The following is an 18,970-nucleotide window of genomic DNA, read 5'->3' as shown; positions in this document are numbered from 1 at the left end:
TTAAATCATTATAGATAGCTGTAGAAACAATGCATGTGTGTTTCCACGGGTCTTGGACTCCAAAAGCTAATTGAGTCTAAACTAAACTGAACTTTCAGATATTAAAAAAAGCGTTCTTTCTGAAATGTAAATTCAGAAATCACATGCTGTCTAGTGATTGATGAAAATTACTCTTTATAAGTTCAAAAAGAGTTACCATCCATGCTATATTTAACTGCTCGTGTGAACTTCTAGCCTTTTTCTGTGTGGCATACTAGTGGAGGTTTATATCTCATTTGCAAAAAATGAAAGCATAGTCCTAATTCAAACCGTTGCAACATCGAATTCTCTGCAGCAAGATTATAGAGGAATGGCACTTTCACCACAGGATCATAAACATTCTCTCCTGAAGCGCTAATGAGTAGATCAAATCAAAACTCCCACTACTGCACAAGCTTCTCTGTGGCTGAAACGGTGCTTTATTCTAAGACATGAACTAGATATGGACTGTGGTTTATGTCGACGACTTGAGGTGAACGATGTGCGTCTGCACCTCCACGGCCATGTCAGTGACGCTCCTGCTGATCTCCAAAGGCAACACATTGTCATCATCCGACGGAGGCTCTAAAACGTCGAACTGTGAACGCAGCAGGTCTGCTTTCATGTAGTGTCCCCTCCGGGCCACCATCCTCTGCTGAATAAGATCGTAGTCGCCGTGTAGGAAGAGAAAAAAGACATCAGGAGGAGTTGGAGGCAGGATGTCGTGGTCTGGACCGGAGGAGGATTCCAGGGCTTTGGAGCCATAGAGCAGAATCTGTCTGTACAGGCGTTTCAAAGCGGAGCACGCCACAAGAGCGTCAGAGCGTGAACACCTTCCTCTGGGATGAGAAGACACAAATAGTTAGTGAGGGCAGAATTGGTAATAACTGCTGAGCTGAACACCGTAATGTGTGGACATGAAAAAGGAGAACTCTGTTCACAAACAGCTACAGGGAAGGAGGAGGTGAAGAGGGAAAAGAAGGGGTACACGGATGAGCGGATAAAGGCTGACTGAGTGTGGAAGAGTTGGAAAAGATCCTTTGATGTCGCCGCAGTCGTTTTAAGAGAGAGATGGCATACTTTTCAGCTCTCCTCTACACTCTCGCTCAGTTAATCTGTTTTTACTCTCCCAAACTCCCTTTCCTCGCTCCCTCGTCTCAATTTTCAAAAACCATCTTTGATAGTTTTGATCTTTTTTTACCCTGAAATTTCACGCCTGCATATATCCTTACCTCACTCTCTAAACACACACCATCTTCTCCATTTCTGACATTTCAAAAGTGTGTTGCGTCTTCGGTACAAAATGTTCACGTGAGTGTGCATGTGCATGATAAATAGTCCGTGTGTATGAAAGGTTTGTTTGCTTTTACCTCTCAATGACTTCATGTAGTTTGAGAAGCCAAGGCAATCTGTCCTGGAGAAAAACAACATCATAACTGTTTTATATTTTGTTATCAACAGCATGTTTATTGATTTCGTCATTATCTACAGCAGCAGTTGTAAGAATTGTTTTTAATCTTTGTGATGATTTTTTTTTTTGAATTTTAAGTTTTGTATTTAACATTCATTTGGAGCCGTGTTAACGGCCATGAATGTAATTCCAATATTCACTCTTCTTTTAGCTCCGTTTTTAGTCTCTACCAACTTAATATGACTCTTGAGCTGCTAAATACTCAAGTCTGTTCAGTTGAACTGTATCCCTCTGCTGTGGTGTTGAGTATAGAGTCCAGTCGGTTTGTGGCCGCAAACAACGCTGAGAGCAGTGAGAGCTAAAGCACCGTAAAGCTGAGGGGAGCTGCAGACTCAGCTGTTTATTCTCTGCAGGTTTATCACTACGAGCAACTCCTTTACCACTGTCATCTGATTCATTGTTAGCACAAAAACAACGATTGTAGCCGCTTTAAAAGGAAGGAAAATAAATCATATTATTTACTTTAGCAAAGGAAGCAAGAGAAGGAGCTGACTGACGTTTTGAGGACGTCAACACTGATTCTGGCGTTTAGCACAGCATCGTCCACCAGAGAGACATCGCGGGACAGATAGGGTGAGCTGAACTTACAGTGGTGGAGCGAGACTGCGCCATCAAGCTGAAGGTTGTTTCATAAAATTACCAAAAATATTTTAAACTATGTGAAGACATTGCTCCTCTGAAAAAACATTCAAATATGAAAAACATAAATTAGAAAAAAGAAATACTGACGACACAGAAATGCAGCAAAGTGTTTAGAGTGGATCTTATTATTCCAAGTCAGAACTCACTGCCAACATTTTCTGTGTAATGGACTTAAGTCAAAGAGTCTTTAAAAGAACCAATCAGGGAATCAAACCGAGATCAGGCACACAGACGTGGCGGCACTAACACATCTTTGATTACACAGCAGTCAGAAATAGAATCAATCCTAACTTGGTTACAACTGATCTGGAGTAACAAGTATTTCACACTGCTGTACCTTTTAATATGAAGAGCTGCACTCGAATGAGAGGAATCAGATTCTCTCATGTCCTGGTCGGTGATGCCAAGCTCAACCTGCCAACTCTAATACTGGCATTAAAAGACACATTTTTGCTGCAGCCTGACAGTAATCCCACATTTACAATCATTCTCAAACTGCCAACTGTTGAGTATTTTTAAAACATTTGGACAGAGCAGGTGCCGGGGTACTTCTACCCGACAATCAAAGCAGATTTCAAAAGCAGATTCCTGAGTGGGAGGATATCATTAGCCACCAAACACTGCTACCAGCAAACTGCTGCCAAATGTTGGCGGGGGTTGCTCTGCCTGTGTAAGCTTGTAGATTTAACATTGGCAGGTAGCCAGTCAATTGTTTGGAGGTCTACCTTTATATTGAAAGTTAGCATGGACTGGAAAAAAAGACAAGTATTGAACAAACACGAAATAAATCCCTCAACTGAATTTAAGGACTGTGGGCTGCAGTGAAAAGCTCAGCCCCCCCCCCCCCCTCCTGCTGCTTTCACTGTCTGCTCTAGTGAAGCTTCCTCCGGCCACTTGTTGAGTGAGTTCTCTGTGGCTGTGAGTCTGAGACAATGATTTACTAGTGACAGAAGAGAAATGGCTCACACTGTAAATGACTGACATTCAATTAGAGCACACACACACACACACACACACACACACACACACACACACACACACACACACACACACACACACCTGGTCTGTGAGTGGTTCGCCACGAGCCATCTTCTCAATGTTCCCCTGTGGGTGGAAGTGATCCCCTTCATGCAGGGGCCAGCCCAGCTGATGGGTGCATACACAAACACATATGCAGTGTTAAGTCATACTGTGTGCAGAGACATTATGGAGGTGTGTTTATGCATGGATCAATTTACCTTTTCTGATAGGAAGGCACCTAAGGCGCTTCTGTAGAAGAAATAACAGACAGATTTGACACAGCGCAATAACACCTGATCTACTGCTTAAAGCCAACACTTTACTGCCACAGATTTGCTGTAGTTAAGAGCTTAAATCATTTGTGGGTGAACTGATTAATCAGTTAGTGAAAATGAATCAGCAACTATATAGATATTGTACAATGTTATAATAACTTGAATATCTTAGTTTTTTGGATATTTGGTGGTATAAAACAAGTAATCTGAGGCCATCACCCTGGGCTTTAGGAAACTATTTCCCCCAAATCATTTACACATCTTTCTTCCCCATGTGACTCAATAAACGTAAATATGCTCTTTAGTCAATGGGCTTCTTATGGGGGCTTGTAAGGCTACACAGATCAACAGACAGTAGGCTATACATACTTTCCGCAGCCTGAGACTCCCATAATGATGTAGATCATCCTGTACGTGGGTCTTCACACACCTGAAGGCAGAGAAATACCTTTATAACTGTTTGCATGAACTTGCAACTCGGCATGGTCGACAAATCTACACATGCGCACATCTCCACCATAGAAACATGTAGCAATAATATAAGCGCACCTGTGATGTAACCTACCATTATAACGGGTGGGGCTTCCGTAACGTTAGGTAGTAACAGCCTTTAATTAATACGAAACCCATGCACAGGTGTGTCCTGCCACTTAGCATATTTCATGAGTATTAAAACAATAACAACTTACATACTGCACGTTACCGATGCAAAGGTAATCTTAACGTCTACGACAGGAGTAGCAGGTGAGTAATATATCCAACTTCCTGAACTGCCCGGTTGCTTTGCTAAAATACGTGATGACGCAGCACGCACGCCGGCTACGTTTGCACTTAAAAAGACAGCGTCCCGTTCAGCCATACAGTCCACGGTGACAGTTGACCTCATCATTGCTGAAAATAAAATATAATCTCACAGTTAAAATGAGGTTTGACTGCAGCTGTGTGTGATCTTTAAACACCTTCAATATTTTTTCTCTAAATCAAAAAGTAGTTTACCTTTTATATGCTCCTAGCCTAGGAATGTGTAGATTTTAAAATGATTTCACCAATAGCCGCACCACTTGTTTTAATTACCCTTATAAGAACATTAATAAAATCCGCGAGTGAATAAATAAATAATCCACAGGGCGGGTGATTTACATTCACCAGCTGCCAATCTGACACCACACACGTGGGATCATTATTGTAATGTGTGGAAAGAGATGGACATGGAGACAGGGAGGGAGGGAGAGATAGGGAGAGATAGAGAGAGAGAGAGAGAGAGAGAGAGAGAGAGAGAGAGAGAGAGAGAGAGAGAGAGAGAGAGAGAGAGAGAAGGGGGAAAGGCCATCCTCCCCTCCCGTAGATCCACCAGTGGGCAGGCAGGAGTCGGATGCAAGCTCTCCTCCCTCTCCCGCTCTGTTACATCCATCCATTCTCTTATCTATCCATCCCTCTCTCCATCCACCCATTCATTCCCAAGGGCGTCACACGGGGTGACAAGACCCGAATGAGAGGCGCATACATGTATGCAATTCGTGTGCATGCCTGAGCCCTCCGTGTATGCATGTTAGCCTACGTATGTGCGTATCTGGTCTGCCCGTGGATCCGCTGACATGAGGAGCTGAAACAGAACCGACAGAAGGATGAAAATGCTCCGGTTTCGCAGCCCAAGCATCCGCTCCTTGGACCAGGAGGTCCTCTGCACGATCCGGTTACTGGACGACACCGAGATCTCCTGCAGCATTCAGGTAGACGAAAGCCTTATTCACCTCATGCATATTGTCCTCTGTGATTATTGCAAATGTCACGTGGACGCAGTAAATCAATTCTATGGGTGAATTGAACTACTCCCGATTTAAGGCTGCAACAGCCCTGTTTATTATCACTTATTACGTCGTCGTATTTGTACAGCAAACACCTTTTTAACGCATTGTGCCTCTATAGTTCCCATGCTGCGTTGATTTAGTGGAGAGGGCGCATGCTGTTTGCTCCATACCTTCTATATGAGGTATGCAGTAGAGAGAGAGAGAGAGAGAGAGAGAGAGAGAGAGAGAGAGAGAGAGAGAGAGAGAGAGAGAGAGAAGGCATACCCACCAGTGATCAGTGCATGTGTGTTGGGTCCAAGCAAGATGTGACCCACATGGAGAGAAGTTCGGATGAAGTTTGATTCATCATGGTAGAGGAAATGATGGAGCTGATGGGTGTGGTGGTGATGATAGTGATGATGATGATGATGATGATGATGGGAGCAGAGGGGACTGCTGTTTGGGATATTTATTGTAATCAGTTGTGTGAAGCAATGTGGGAAGCTGTGTGTGTGTGTGTGTGTGTGTGTGTGTGTGTGTGTGTGTGTGTGTGTGAGAGGGGGGGGGGTGTTAGACAGTTGAGCTTACTTGTGTGCTTTAACGTCTGCTGTCTGCCTATAGAGGTGATGATGTTTCCGGCCAGCTGGCTTCAAGTGGCCCTGCCTCCTGTATAGCACTCAGCCGATTGGCAACTGCTATTCTTATAAATTCTTGAAAGGTAGACTATTTGGAAACACAGGGTTTTTTTTATTGAAAGACAAGGATTAACTCTAAACTTCTCAGACAAAAAAAACTCATCTGTTTCAGAAATCTGAGCTTTTAATGTATATGTGTATCAGCCTTTGAGACTGAGACTATACGTGGAACAGAGGACATCTGCAACCCATGTACAATCTATACTTTCTTTCAATGTCTCAATGTGTCACCCATGACATTATGTCATCAGGATATTAGAAAAGTTATGTAGTCAGCAGATGGATGAAAGTGTGCCCAATGACTTTACAAGATCATGATCTGCCATCTGCTCAAGTTCTAGTCAAGGTGTCTCACTTTGAGCAAAAGAGTTGAGTTGGTACCATCCAGAGCTTCAGCCCTGAACATGTGGTTCTCTGAAAATGTAGCCTGCCTTAGCATTAACATGCCAATCAGTGTTTCTGACCAGATTTAGATTTGTAATACAGGATTGACTTAAGTCAACAGGGAGCTGATGCACAAACCCTTAAAACTTCAGCCCAAAAAACTGACATAGAAGAAATGAAACCTGACAGCAGGCTTTAACTATTCCCATTTGTGTTCTAATATTGAACCTTTTGGGCTCCCTGAAAAAAGGAAAACATAAGGTTTTTTTTTTGTGTTTCCACAAACAAATGAGATCCTGTGTGGCTCCTGGGCCCCTCCAGGCCTGAACTGCAGCTGCTGCCAGAGAGATAAAAGTAAAACCCAGTAAACCTGCCAACATATGATGCATGATTATAGAGCTAAAGAACAGTGCATAAAAATGTGTGCAACGCTAAACAGCATATAAACACTATGCTGTTCCATTAAACTATATTCTGTCTTCGGCATTGCACCAAATCCTTAGCTTGTTGACAACCCAGTGAGTTAAACAGAGTTGAGAGCGCAGAGAGTGAACGCGGCTCGTCTCATACTGAGAGCCGCCTGCAGAAAAGGTTGTTAGCATGCCTCTGCCCTGTTGTCCGACCCTGAAACACCGAAAACACTCTGCATGTCAAACTAACTGGCTCGCTGGTCTCCTACATGTAGCCAATCAATGATTTACAAAAACCAATAAAGTGCACTGAGAGAGAAGGAGGGAGAGGCAGCGGCAGCGAGAGGTTGCGTCTCTTTCTTTGTGTTGCAGCCCTCACATGCATGTAAACCTGCGTGCTTGTGTGTCTCTGAGAGCACAAAAGTGTGTTAAAGTCTGTGTACACGTCTGAGATCATCACAGTCCTGGCTTTTCACCAGGAGATGCGAGATTGTGGAAGTGTGTAGTGCTTTTAGCTGTGTGTCTGCGTGTGCGCGATAAGGAAATGGACATTTATATTTCTAGCTGACTGCCTTTTCCAGGGCTTTCTTTAATGGCTTTGTGTTCCGGTGCTGAGCTGCTCCTTCCTACATATTTCATGACAGCCTGTGCTCCTCATGCTACACTTCTGCTGCTCAACAACGTCCCTTCTCCTCTTTCCACTCTGCGGAGACTTCCATCTCTTACTTTGCTTGTTTTTTTTTTTCACTCTGCGTTATCCCCGTCTGTCTTTCTTATTTCGTCTGGGCTGCTTCTCTCCATTGTGCTGAATATGTAGGTCAGGAGGAGACGCCAAAGACAACACTAGATTGATTTCCATCATAAAGATAATGTGATAAGATTGTTCTTAAATTGTGCATGTGAACAAATAAGTCGGAACTTATTAGTTTGCTTGAAGTGAGTCGCTGATGCCCTTGTTTCCTTTATCTTTCCTCTGAGGCATCAGTTCTTGACTTTGCATAAAACGAGGGTGCATTAGAGAGGTCTCCTCGGGGAGTGGCCCTGCATGGATTAAATGAAGACTTTCAAATATCTTGAAAAGCAACAAACAATAAGTGTGAATGTTTTGAAGGCAAGAAACTATGCAATTTTGCCGAGTTTCTGATTTTTAGATTTTTTTGGCCGCAATGGTCACTCATGTCTCATTACTGCAATGTAGGGAAATAAAGCACCTTTCAAGAAGAAGGCAGTTCACACTGCTTTGCAGAAGACATCAAATAAATTAAGACAAGATATAAAGGTATAAACAAGATTCTATAAAGAAGACATATAAATGGGATATTAGGAGTAAAATTGAAGATAAAATAAGCAGCTCAATGCAGAAGTTTTCTTGGAGTTTCTTCCAGGAGATGACAATTTTTTGGGTCAAATTTTGAAATCAAGATCTTAGATTTGTAAAACGTCAACACTAGTGAAGTGATGTCGTATTTGTCTTCAATGTTACTGGATATGGTAAGAGTTCAAGATGTATTTACTTTCACATGGCACACACAGTGAGGTGCAGACCAGAGTTAGCATCAATGCAAAATTAGAGCATGCCAAACAAATCTTCTCCAGCACACGATGCTTTACCCTCCAAACGTTACCGTGACGTAATCAGGGTGATCTGTGGCTGTTTCCTTGTATACAATTCATCACTGAGAAAAAGATACCAACTATACAACAGCATTACCAACATCCTTTATCTACAAATATCATTACTCTTAGTTGAAACAAAAATGAGGGAAAAAATAAATTATAAATGAAGAACATAGAATCATCTTTACAGAATATCTTGTAGAAAATATAGTCTTTTACATCAATCTAACCCTAAAATGTTAAGTATCCGTTTTCAAACAAGTTTTGTATTCTTTCATATCAACCTCATTTTTCAAACCAATATTTTTCCAAAAGACTTAAAGAAGCAATAGGAGAGGTTTAAAAATGATTTTAAAAGTAAAGTATGATTATGCTGAATACATATTATACACATATTTGTGTATCAGGGAGAGCTGGATGTGTGTCTGCTATCAATAAACAGACCTTGAGATGCATAACTTTGTTTTTGAAAATATTTCAGGTTCTGGGTCTCGACACACGGCGACAGCCTACAGCAGGCGGAGCATAATTATTTTTAAGTTGTTTACTGTGACTCTAAGAATAGCTTGACAGCAGACTATAAGGCAGGTAGAAAGGATGTGTGTGTGTGTGTGTGTGTGCGTTGTGTGTGTGTGTTGTATGTGTGTCTACAGCCTGCGGGGTTGAACGTGTCCAGCCTGCTGCTCTCATGTTCAGAGGTAATGTTAAGTCAGACCTGCTGCAGGAGAGACAAGTCGAGATCAATACACAGTAACCTCCTCTACTTTCAGCTCTTCCACCCTTCATCATCCACTCCTGTTCTCTTCATCCTCCCATCTGTCCTTCTCATTTGTCCCTCTCTTGTCCTCCCTATCCTGCTCTGCCCCCCCCCCCCCCCCACACACACTACTTATTCTCTGCTCCACTTTCAGCTTCGTATTTACCACCTTATTCTCACTTTCTATTTTTACGTCTCTCATCTATACCCCCCCCCCCCCCCCCCCCCCTCCCTCCCTCCTCTCTGTCTATCTCATTCCACCCTCCTCCTTCTCTGTGACAGATCATGTATAATTAAGGGAGATCACTGTTCTTCATGAGGCCAACATCAGTCAGCTGTCAGCGATGCGCCACACCACGAGTGTGTGTGTGCGCCTATATGTGTGTTAGTGTGTTCTGAGAGTGGGTTTAATCATGGCTCACTTGAGTGATTTAAAAGTAGCCACTGAGCCAAAGTTCTGCAATTACGGACATTAAATTTCCATACTGAGCAAGAAATGGCTGCTTGGTACTGATATAGCTTGCGTTAACTTGAACTTTTGAAAGCTTGAAATATATCCTGCTGATTGCTCTGTTTCTATTCCAGTGGAAGTCACCTCATCGATACATTGCAGTCTATTTAAAGAAGCATATGGATGTTTTTCACTGCATCTGCCTTTTACTTGGTCAAGAAGGTGTGTGTGTGTGTGTGTGTGTGTGTGTGTGTGTGTGTGTAGCTGAGGTGGTGTCGACCTTTTATTTACTTGCTTTTTTGTTGCTGTGTGTGTCTGTTAGTGATTCTGAAGCAGTGCTTTTGTTTTGGCTGGTAGGCATTCTTTGAAACAAGTTATAAATAGCATCAGTTTTTCTATTCTTACTCCGCTTGCCGGGGCCTCTTTGATGCTCCTCCGAAGATGACTAAAGAGAAATAATCCTTTTTCTGACTTGCGCTCGCCACTGAGAGGAGGCAGAGAGAGATGAGACGGCGGGATAGACGGGGAGGAGGGAAACTTCAAAAGAAATGGATGAAGGGGAACCAGAGAGAGAGATGGTTGATGAGACAAAATATACGATGACATGGTTGGTCACATTACATGAGCTGAGAGGATGATGGCAGCAAATCAACAGGGTGTAGGAAGGAGTAGGAGAGGAAACGAGGTGGAGCAGCAGAGGGAAAAACAGATTACTGTAATCAGATTAAAACATGAAACAGATTTGAAATGAGACTGGCAGACAGGGCAGATTTTGAAAATCGAACACAAGCTGCAGAAAAGAGGAAAGGGGAAACCAGAAAAGGGGGAAAGTGTAAAAGTGGGCCAAATGTTGATAGAAAAGAATCTACAAAGAGGTGGAAATATTCAAAGAATGAACCACAGAGAAGAGAAAGTAAGAGGTCAGAGGTCACACATGGTGCTGATTGATATTCATTGTCTTGCTCAAGGGAACTTCGGCATCACTTACTCATTGTCCCCATGCTGGGTGATAACGATTGCACACATATTTAGAATAAGATATTTTCAGGCATCATGCACACATTTGACATCTAGGCCTACTTACTTTAATAATGAGCGGATGAGCTCATTAAAGTTATGCACGTCTGAATTTATATAAAGCACAGAATACATTGTTATTTGTTACAATTTATAAGTAAGTCAAGAGTTGTGTTTACTCCCCTCACTCTCTCATGCTGCTGTTTTAAAATGTGGCAAGTTTGGTGAAGAAAAAATATATTTCAAAGAAAATATATTAAAAAAAAGACGTGAGTAAGTCATAAGCATGCTTGATAGAAGTCCCTTTTGGTTTTTATTCTCCTTTTTCAATCAATACATTGTCTGTGGTTTCTGATGTCAATATTCTGTTCAAAACAGCTGAGCCAGCGTACTGGAGGTAACAGGTTTGATGTAATTCAATTCCATTTACTTTATTTCACCAGGATAATCCACTCAGCATCAATATTGCACTGGGCCAATATATTAAAAATAATCAATTAAAACCAAACCGTTAAAATCTACACAGCCATGCTTGTATTTTCATGTATGTTCAACAAACAGCAGACTTCCATGTAACCCTTTCTCATCATTGCTGTAGTTCAAACATCAGTTCAACCACATCTGCATTTCTATCTTTAATTAAACATTTAGAACGTAAGTGGACAAAGAGAAAAATGCAGGTTTGTGTGACTATATCATCACCGTCATCTTCATCATTTTCATCATAATCATCATCATCAGTGTGAACGTGCAGATGTGGTGTATTAACCTCTTTTCCTGTCGGATTTACACACCATTACTTATTACTGTTAAAACATCAGAAAAATGAGAGTCAGGCAGTGGCAAGCACATACAGCGATAAACCCACTCATTTTACCAAATTACATGCAAATAAGCAAACAAACACATGAACTCATAGGTTATTTTGTCATGGATTGTTTGTTTGCCACAAAATTTCAGAACATCCTGCGGTGCAAAGATAAGGCTGCTGCTTCAATGCATCCACAATGTGCACACACTCACAGCAGCAGCAGTGTTGCAGTTACAGTCATGCCATCATCATCATCGCACTTTCTCTCTGCTGCCATCCTGTGAGTTAGTGTCCAGCCGTACAGAGCGAGAGTGATGGAGATCCCTTATAATGGAATCGGGTTCTAGTCCATATACGGATAATTTATGGCTCTACCGCTATAAGCTTATTAGGATGTGTGGCCAGCCATGACTGTCGGCCCATGTGACGGGCTTTACATCATGTGTGTTAATTTGTGCGTGCCTTGTGTGCACACGTCTGTGTGTATGTGAGCGTCTCCGCAGTATTGTAGGTGATGATACAGTAAGAGGTTTTCCTCCCTCCACACTGGGACAAGGTCACAGTCCCCGTTATGTGTGCTGCTCACAGGGATGGGATTAGGGTCATAAGTTAATGAGTTAAATGGTAACGTATCATTCAGAACATTATATCACAGTAGATTAGTGTTCCTTAAATTTATACTGACATCATCTGTGTAGTGACTATATCTAATTCCAGCAATTAGCCACTCTGCTGGGTGCGGAAGAAGACCATGTTTCTTATGCGCTTCAATAAGGAGATTCCAGGCTGATTGACTGGTGGGTGAGGTTCCCGTTTTATTGAGCATTCGGTTTACAGATTGATTACCTTTATATTGTAAGCAAGCCTGTGCGGTGATATGATGACTGACTTGGATTTGTGGTGTGGCTGCCCAGTGAATACAAGCGTGCGATCAGTAAAAACCGTGTGATCTCCCCGTCACCCATGCATCATTAGCCTGTCTGCTGCACCTGTGCCCCATGTAGAATTTACCTGCCGCACTAATCCACATTGCCACCCGTGGTCAATTTGAGGTAGAATACCAATATAAACAGACATAAATACATAACTAGTGGCTCCTACAATCTGTTTAAACTTTATCCCATGTAAACAAACATAAATGCTGATGATAGACATCAACATTTGCTTTAGGAAATGTGTACTTATCTTTTCTAAGTAAAGGAAGTAACATTTTGTTGATTATCACTATTTGAAACAACATAAGTTACAAAGTGCTTCATAATTTTCAATAGTTTGCACACCATATCAACGAGGCAGGATAGTGACAGACACAAGAACAACACAATTGACTTAAAACAAGAACAACAAGAAAACTAAACCTAAGTGGCAAAATCATCAGATAAGAGGGGTGAGGGGGTTAATACATTTTTTAAAACAAGACCAAAAGTCTACAGCCATGCTAGCGGCTGTGTTAACATCAGCATGCTAATAGGCTCACACTGACAATACTATGATGCTCATGTTTAGCGGGTATATTGTTCACCATGATCATTGTAGTAGTTTAGCGTGTGGGCATGCTAACATTAGCTTATTATTTCTTAACACAAAGAACAACTTAATAGAATGATGAGATTAGCATTTTGTATTTGGTCCTAAACCAAAGTATTAAATATTTGGCCTGATGATGGCGCTAGAGAAAAACTCAGAAGATTACCAAACGTTATTGCAAGTCATCCTGAGGGAAACCTGAACGTCTGTACCAAATGTCATGCCAATCCATCCAATAGTTGTTGAGATGAATATAAACCCAATGGTTGTACTAGAAGGGGTTCTCAACCTTTTGTAACTTGAGGCCCACTTCTGATTGTTGATCAAGTAAAATCAAGGAATAGCTGTACTACAGGAAAAGTTAGGCAATCCCTAAAGTCCGTAGGATCCATCCTCTGGGGACCATGAATGTCTTTTGTGGCTATTGTTGAGATATTTCAGTCTGGATCAAAGTGGTGAACAGACCAACATTGCCATCTATAGAGCCATGCGTGGCTAAAAAATGAAGTCTTTGACCTAATAGTAAAACGTTCATTAAGTATAGGAATATTTACTACTGTCTTTTTCTGGCTAAGATGCACTGATGCTAAAGGATTTTTTCCTCACACCATGCCTGTAGCTCCAGGCAAGAGTCCATTACTGTTGTGGGTCAGTGGTTGAAGAGGTTAAACCCAACACATTCTGCAGCTCATGAGATCAATACTACACTGGAGCTGTGTGGGTTTCACTCTGAGATATGACATCATTTCTTGTCTCTTTACACTGCTTTGCTCAATTTTCCCTGTCAGGTCTACAACAAAGACAGCCTGGATTTACTTATCAAACATTTACTGATAAATGGTGTGTTAGAGGGAGGCTGTTACAGAGAGGGATGGTGGTGGTGAGGTCAAGCATCTCTTTCCAAAGATCTCTCTCCTTAATATAAATTGGATTGCTTCCATGATTCAGCTCCCTGACTGGAAGTGTTTGATCCTCTCTATTCCAATATAGTAGTCAGTGTAGCTTCAGGGGATGATTTGTATGTGAGTCCTGCCAGCGTAGCTTACTTTTAAAATGTGTTTCAAGATATTACCATCCCCGCTTTCCCCACTTGTTTATACTAGCAGTCTAATCATAGAAATTGTTAAAAATAGTCTTTTAAAACCAACTGACTCGCTGACGAGTCATTAGAAACTCATGCTGTGCAGCCAAACATTGTTGAAACTTGCAAAAAAATATTTGAATATCTAGTAGTGTCCCAAAGTTTCCAAAGATACCAAATACATCAGGTTTAATTTCAGAAAAATCTAGAATATTTCCAATTGCTCTAATCTTGAGTAAACATGTAACATGTAGCTTCAATGAAAAGCTCGAACAAGCCAATACACAATATATATTTATGATTTGTGGATTGTTTTCAACAATGAAGAGAAATAGAAAGAGAAGAGGTTTTCCCTTCATCCCTGCGTCCACCACATTGATTTGTCTCTGTTGCATCCTGGTCAAGCCGCTGGATTGATCCATTCATTGGCTCGCTTGGGGGTTGAGTTTTTGGGTGTTAAATAGAAACTGGCTTTAGAAATATTGGCACTGTTAATAATAGGAGGACAATGTTGTTGTCACACATTCACAAAAGCCTGCTTACACATTCATCCTAATTGGCAAAATAAATCTGCAAATTGGTCCGCTAGCGTCTTACATCTCTATTTCTCTGAAGAGTAGCTACAGTGACATCAGAGGAAAAAAAGACAGAAATTAGTGAAGCATTTGTCCAAAGGCAGCCACTGAGCTTTTAAAAATGTGTGAAGGTAAAGAGGGACACATCATTGTTTTTAAAGTCCCACTACTCTCTATATGTCTCCTCACCTTCACTCCTTCCCTGTGTGTGCAGATCAGTGTGTGTTGGTTTCTTCATCCAAGGATTGCAGGAATTTAACGCTCTTTCCCCTTACAGCGTTTCAGCTCAGCCAATTAAGTATGCCGTGTCATGAAATGAGTCGATAAGGACCAGTCATAATTGAGCTGGCATGCATATTAATTAAGCAACAAGCTGTGTTTAACTGGGCCAGGGCACCCAGGGTCCTAGTGCTTGACTCGTAGATACAATGAGAGTTACAATCGCACCAAACCTGATTTTAGACGGAAAGAAATGGTTATTGTTATTATGACATATACAACATCTTATTTAGAATAAAAATAACACTCATTTAAACAGAGAATACACTATTTGTTTGTTTTAATTGGTAACTTCTTACATTTTACATATCAGTGGACAACTATTTTGGTTTGATCAAGACAGTTGTTGAAAAACATGTCTTACTCTAAACTTCAAAGACTCATTTATCCAATTGAACAAAAAGACAATATTTGAACCCATTTCCAAAGTTGCAAGTCTTTACTCTTCCTAATCAAACATGGCGTATGTATGTAGCTGTATGTCCATGCATTGATTTGCATGACCTCAACCAATATTTTTATTGTCAGTACTGTATTCTTTATTTCGCATTATTATTTTCCATGATTTTATATTTTCATACACAATAATCAGTTTTTTATTGCTTGTGTCATTCAAAACAAGCTTGTTTCTGGTGTTTTCAGCCGCAGCAGTTGTCAGCTAAAATGCTCTATAAACCAATTGTACACGACCTGCTCAGCACCAAACCGCAAGCGGAGAAGCAAGTGAGCGTGATGGAGCATTTAGCAGCTACAGAGACAGACATTTCCCTCAGTAGTTGGTATAGAGCCCAAATCGGAGCTAAAAGAGAACATTGGACTTACATTCACAACTCCAAATGAATGAAAATGTTTTTTCCATAACTTCTGTATGTGTAAATAAGCAACTGTTTGCTAACAAGTTCACTATATCAACTTGTCCATGTTGTGTTTCCCCTGCCAGTGGACAGAAAGTGATTGCTGGAAAATACCTTAAAAACTTGTTGTCAAACGACTTTCCATTTTTTAAGCGGGAAAGAGATTTGTCTTTCAGAGAAAAGGTATTCTTAGTTCAGGTCAAAACTTACTTACAAAACTTTACCAGATGTTTTTTGCGAATTTACAGAGATGCAGGAATAAATAATTGATTCCGCGTGTGTTTTTATACTCAATATGCTGATGGTTTCCTATTTATTTTTTTCCTTTCAGCTTTTCTTTGCGTGGTCTGCGTCTGGTTGCTTTCTGTGGGAAAAAATGGTAGCGGATAGATAGACACACTCGAATATACACGTCAAAGTGCACTTTGCTTCTGCTAAACTGAATACGCTCTACTCCGAGGCTCTATTTAAAGTGTGTGTATGTGTCTGTGTGTTCAAGCGAGGCAGAGAGAGGAGCACTTTGCCGTCATTAGGTGAGATCATGTAGAGACAGGATGACCGGGTTAATTTTTAATGCCCAGCCCTTGGATATATAAAATATGTATTCAGCCCTTGTTGGACATGACATAGACTCTTTCTACCTCTCTTTCTCTCTGCCTCGCTCGCCTTAGTCAATCTTACAATCTCTCTTCCATTCACTCCTTTTGTAGCTCTGTCTTTCTCCTCCATCCTGGCGGTGTGTTTGGCCCTGGATCACTCTCTGTCTGGTCTCCTCTCTTGGCGTCAGTCTGCCACTCTTCTCCCCACGAGGGTCTGCCCTGAGAACCAGACAGAGGAAAGGTGTCGTTTGATAATCCGGCCGGAAACGGCTCGCAGCGTGAATGTTTTCATTCTGCTTCTGCTGTTTTTCTCCTCCCTCAGTGTGTGTGTGTGTGTGTGTGTGTGTCTCTCTATCTGTTTGCACTTCAGATTTAACAGCTTAGTAACACTGTTGTCATGGATCAACCGAAAATCCTAAAAAGATGTAGACAGACAAACCCCCTCCTACCCACACACACACACACACACACACACACACACACACACCGCAGGCAGGCAGGCCAGCATGGAGACACACACGATCACAGCTGCACCCACAGGGGGACACACTTGATTTCGGCTTACTTGTGTCACAGTGATATATCAGTAAACCTGAACCAGCCAATAGGGACACGGTGTCTCTGAGATCAATGGCAGCTGATTGTTGCCGTCGTGATGTAACAAATGTCACCATGGGACGTCCACCTAGGTGGGCTGTTGATGTTTTTGAATACAGTGTTGGGCAACTAATCAATCACTCATTACACACAGAAAAAGCAATTACATCACTTCGTTAATGACATGACCAGCGGAAGTAATTAGTTATGTTACTTGTCAGTTTTGTGCCTTTAACTTTAAATCCTCCACACATGCATGTCGCATATTATTTTCATGTTTAGAAATAGAAAACATGGCATCATGCTTTAGAAGCAGATAGTCTACATTCTGGAGGGATGTACTGACCATCACCAGCTAGCTTGCTGGTCGCCTCAGTGCTCTGAAGAAGTGCACTCTCAGCTGTCTGAACAAAACCGGGTGACTCAATGTAGGTGCAATAACGTTAGCTAACCAACTTACTAGACATTAAAATGAGACAACTTTCAGGGAGTTGTGTTTATCACTCTTCTGGTAAAGGCTAACCACATCCAGCCCCAAACTATAAGAGACAATCTGATATCAAGCCTTCATTTACACATCCAGTGGTCTCAGCCAGAACAATGTGGCCCTAACTGTCAAAGTAACGCAGCATTACTGGGATTAGTAACTGAAATGTAATTACTGAAATATTAAAGAAAAAAAGAAAAAATACTTCTTATTACTAAAAGTGTAATATATTGCTAGGTAATGGGTAACTATATAGTAACTATGCTGTTCAGTTTGTGTCTGGCAGCCTACAGTAGATTGCAGAACAACTGGAGATGGTGTTTGGTTAAATATTGATATGATAATGTTGGCTGTGTAGCGTGATTGTGTGGTTAGCCTATATATGAACTCCTTCTGTGTATTGCATACAGTGTACTCGTTTCATTTTTAATTCTTCTTCATTGTTTGTTTCCTTGTGCATTTACTGAAATGATGTTTGTCCTGCTTGGATTGGTGTGTAACATAAAGCTGCTGTGTTGGTGCTGGTGTTGTGGACAGTCCACGTATATATATATATGCTGTTTGTACTCGCTGAGCCGTTTCCGTTTTTACTATTTTTGAGTGGCTGTGACATTTACAGGGAATATCCTGCGTTGTTTGAGGCCAATCTGTCAACACCGTTTACTGCAATTACTGCACATAACACAATTTTTTACTGACAAATGGAGCATGATTCACCACGAAAAGATTGCCCTGGTGAGAGCTTGCAGTGTTTACCAAACACAACATATGCACAGCTTTAAGGGTTTAGATGCTGTGTGACGGTTACTTATACTATTTGTACAAAATCACTGAATGGCCGCTGTGCCTCAAAAGACAGAGTCACTTTAAGATCTTTTTATTCAACGCAAAAGAGAAACAGTTGGTTTCAAGAGTTCCAAGAGATTTTTTTGGAGAAGAGAAGGACTGGATGGTTAAGGCACAACCTCAGATTGCATATCATTAAGTAGTGATGACTTGTACGTAAATAACAATATTTATTGAGGTTGGCAACTATTTGACAATTAGCTCCAGTGACTTGAATCATCTTCATGAATCGTGTGTAGACGCTGCTGGTGGTTCAGTAAAGCCAGCAGGTGTAAGATGGAAATTCTTAGTTAAATCTCCCCAAACATCCTGAAGCTCATGGTGAAGATTAAATTAAAGAGAACTGAAGGCTGAATGTGAGTGAAAAAATGTCCAATTTCTAATTAACTTGAGATTGATATATTTCTGCTCTCACGCTGGGTTGTTGCTATAACTGAACAAAGTGCTCTTTTATTTTGTCTGCTGAACTGAGTTGGCCTGTCACTGAGGTTCACGCCTCATTCAACTGCAGCCGCTGTCTATAACTCACCCTATGGTGCGTATAAGATGCAAATGTCTGCACTATAGAATTAGCAAACAAAGCTAATGCATCAAGCTAATGCCCTCAGCTTGCATTTTGATTAAGACCCAAACATATTAAACCATTGCTGACATGGCAGCCATTTGATAGAAGAGAAAAACATCAGGGATGTCGGACAAGTTTCTGCCTGATTCTCAATAATTAACATTCAAAGAAGACTGAGACGCTGTTAACAGAAAATCATAGACTA

At 41.2% G+C, this 18,970-nt stretch overlaps 2 protein-coding genes across 4 annotated transcripts in view; one reads left to right on the top strand and one right to left on the bottom strand.

Moving 5' to 3' along the window:
- Positions 1-435: 435 nt before the first annotated feature.
- On the bottom strand, positions 436-4,222 carry LOC137867077 (probable gluconokinase). 2 transcript variants are annotated; one of them, XM_068703503.1, is made up of 6 exons: positions 3,992-4,222; positions 3,796-3,856; positions 3,370-3,400; positions 3,191-3,277; positions 1,389-1,432; positions 436-857 (listed from the first exon to the last, which is right to left on the bottom strand). In XM_068703503.1, exons 2-6 carry the CDS (start codon positions 3,831-3,833, stop codon positions 494-496), a joined length of 564 nt encoding a protein of 187 aa, XP_068559604.1. In that variant the 5' UTR covers positions 3,834-3,856; positions 3,992-4,222; the 3' UTR covers positions 436-493. The 2 variants fall into 2 exon arrangements, with proteins under 2 accessions (XP_068559604.1, XP_068559603.1); XM_068703502.1 differs by having other exon boundaries at positions 4,116-4,221.
- A 572-nt stretch (positions 4,223-4,794) lies between these two features.
- Positions 4,795-18,970, top strand: part of frmd3 (FERM domain containing 3) — a 52,826-nt gene continuing 38,650 nt past the window's right edge. For both annotated transcript variants that reach the window (XM_068702906.1, XM_068702905.1), the window contains exon 1: positions 4,795-5,156. In XM_068702906.1, the coding sequence (XP_068559007.1) occupies positions 5,052-5,156 (105 nt within the window). In that variant the 5' untranslated portion in view covers positions 4,795-5,051. The remainder of the gene's footprint in view (positions 5,157-18,970) is intronic.

The sequence above is a fragment of the Cebidichthys violaceus genome, unplaced genomic scaffold (assembly GCF_023349555.1).
Source record: "Cebidichthys violaceus isolate CVI_PGR_0920_01 unplaced genomic scaffold, fCebVio1.0.p SCAF_9, whole genome shotgun sequence".
NCBI lineage: Eukaryota > Metazoa > Chordata > Actinopteri > Perciformes > Stichaeidae > Cebidichthys > Cebidichthys violaceus.
The sequence above is the reverse complement of the archived record's forward strand: the minus strand, read 5'-3'. Positions and strand labels throughout refer to the sequence as shown.

Coding starts and splice junctions, on each gene's coding strand:
- LOC137867077 (XM_068703503.1), bottom strand. CDS start 3,833: ATGATCTACATCATTATGGGAGTCTCAGGCTGCGGAAA. Junction 3,401..3,795: donor GGAGTCTCAGGCTGCGGAAA/GTATGTATAGCC, acceptor TTTCTTCTACAG/AAGCGCCTTAGGTGCCTTCC. Junction 1,433..3,190: donor GCGAACCACTCACAGACCAG/GTGTGTGTGTGT, acceptor GTTTTTCTCCAG/GACAGATTGCCTTGGCTTCT.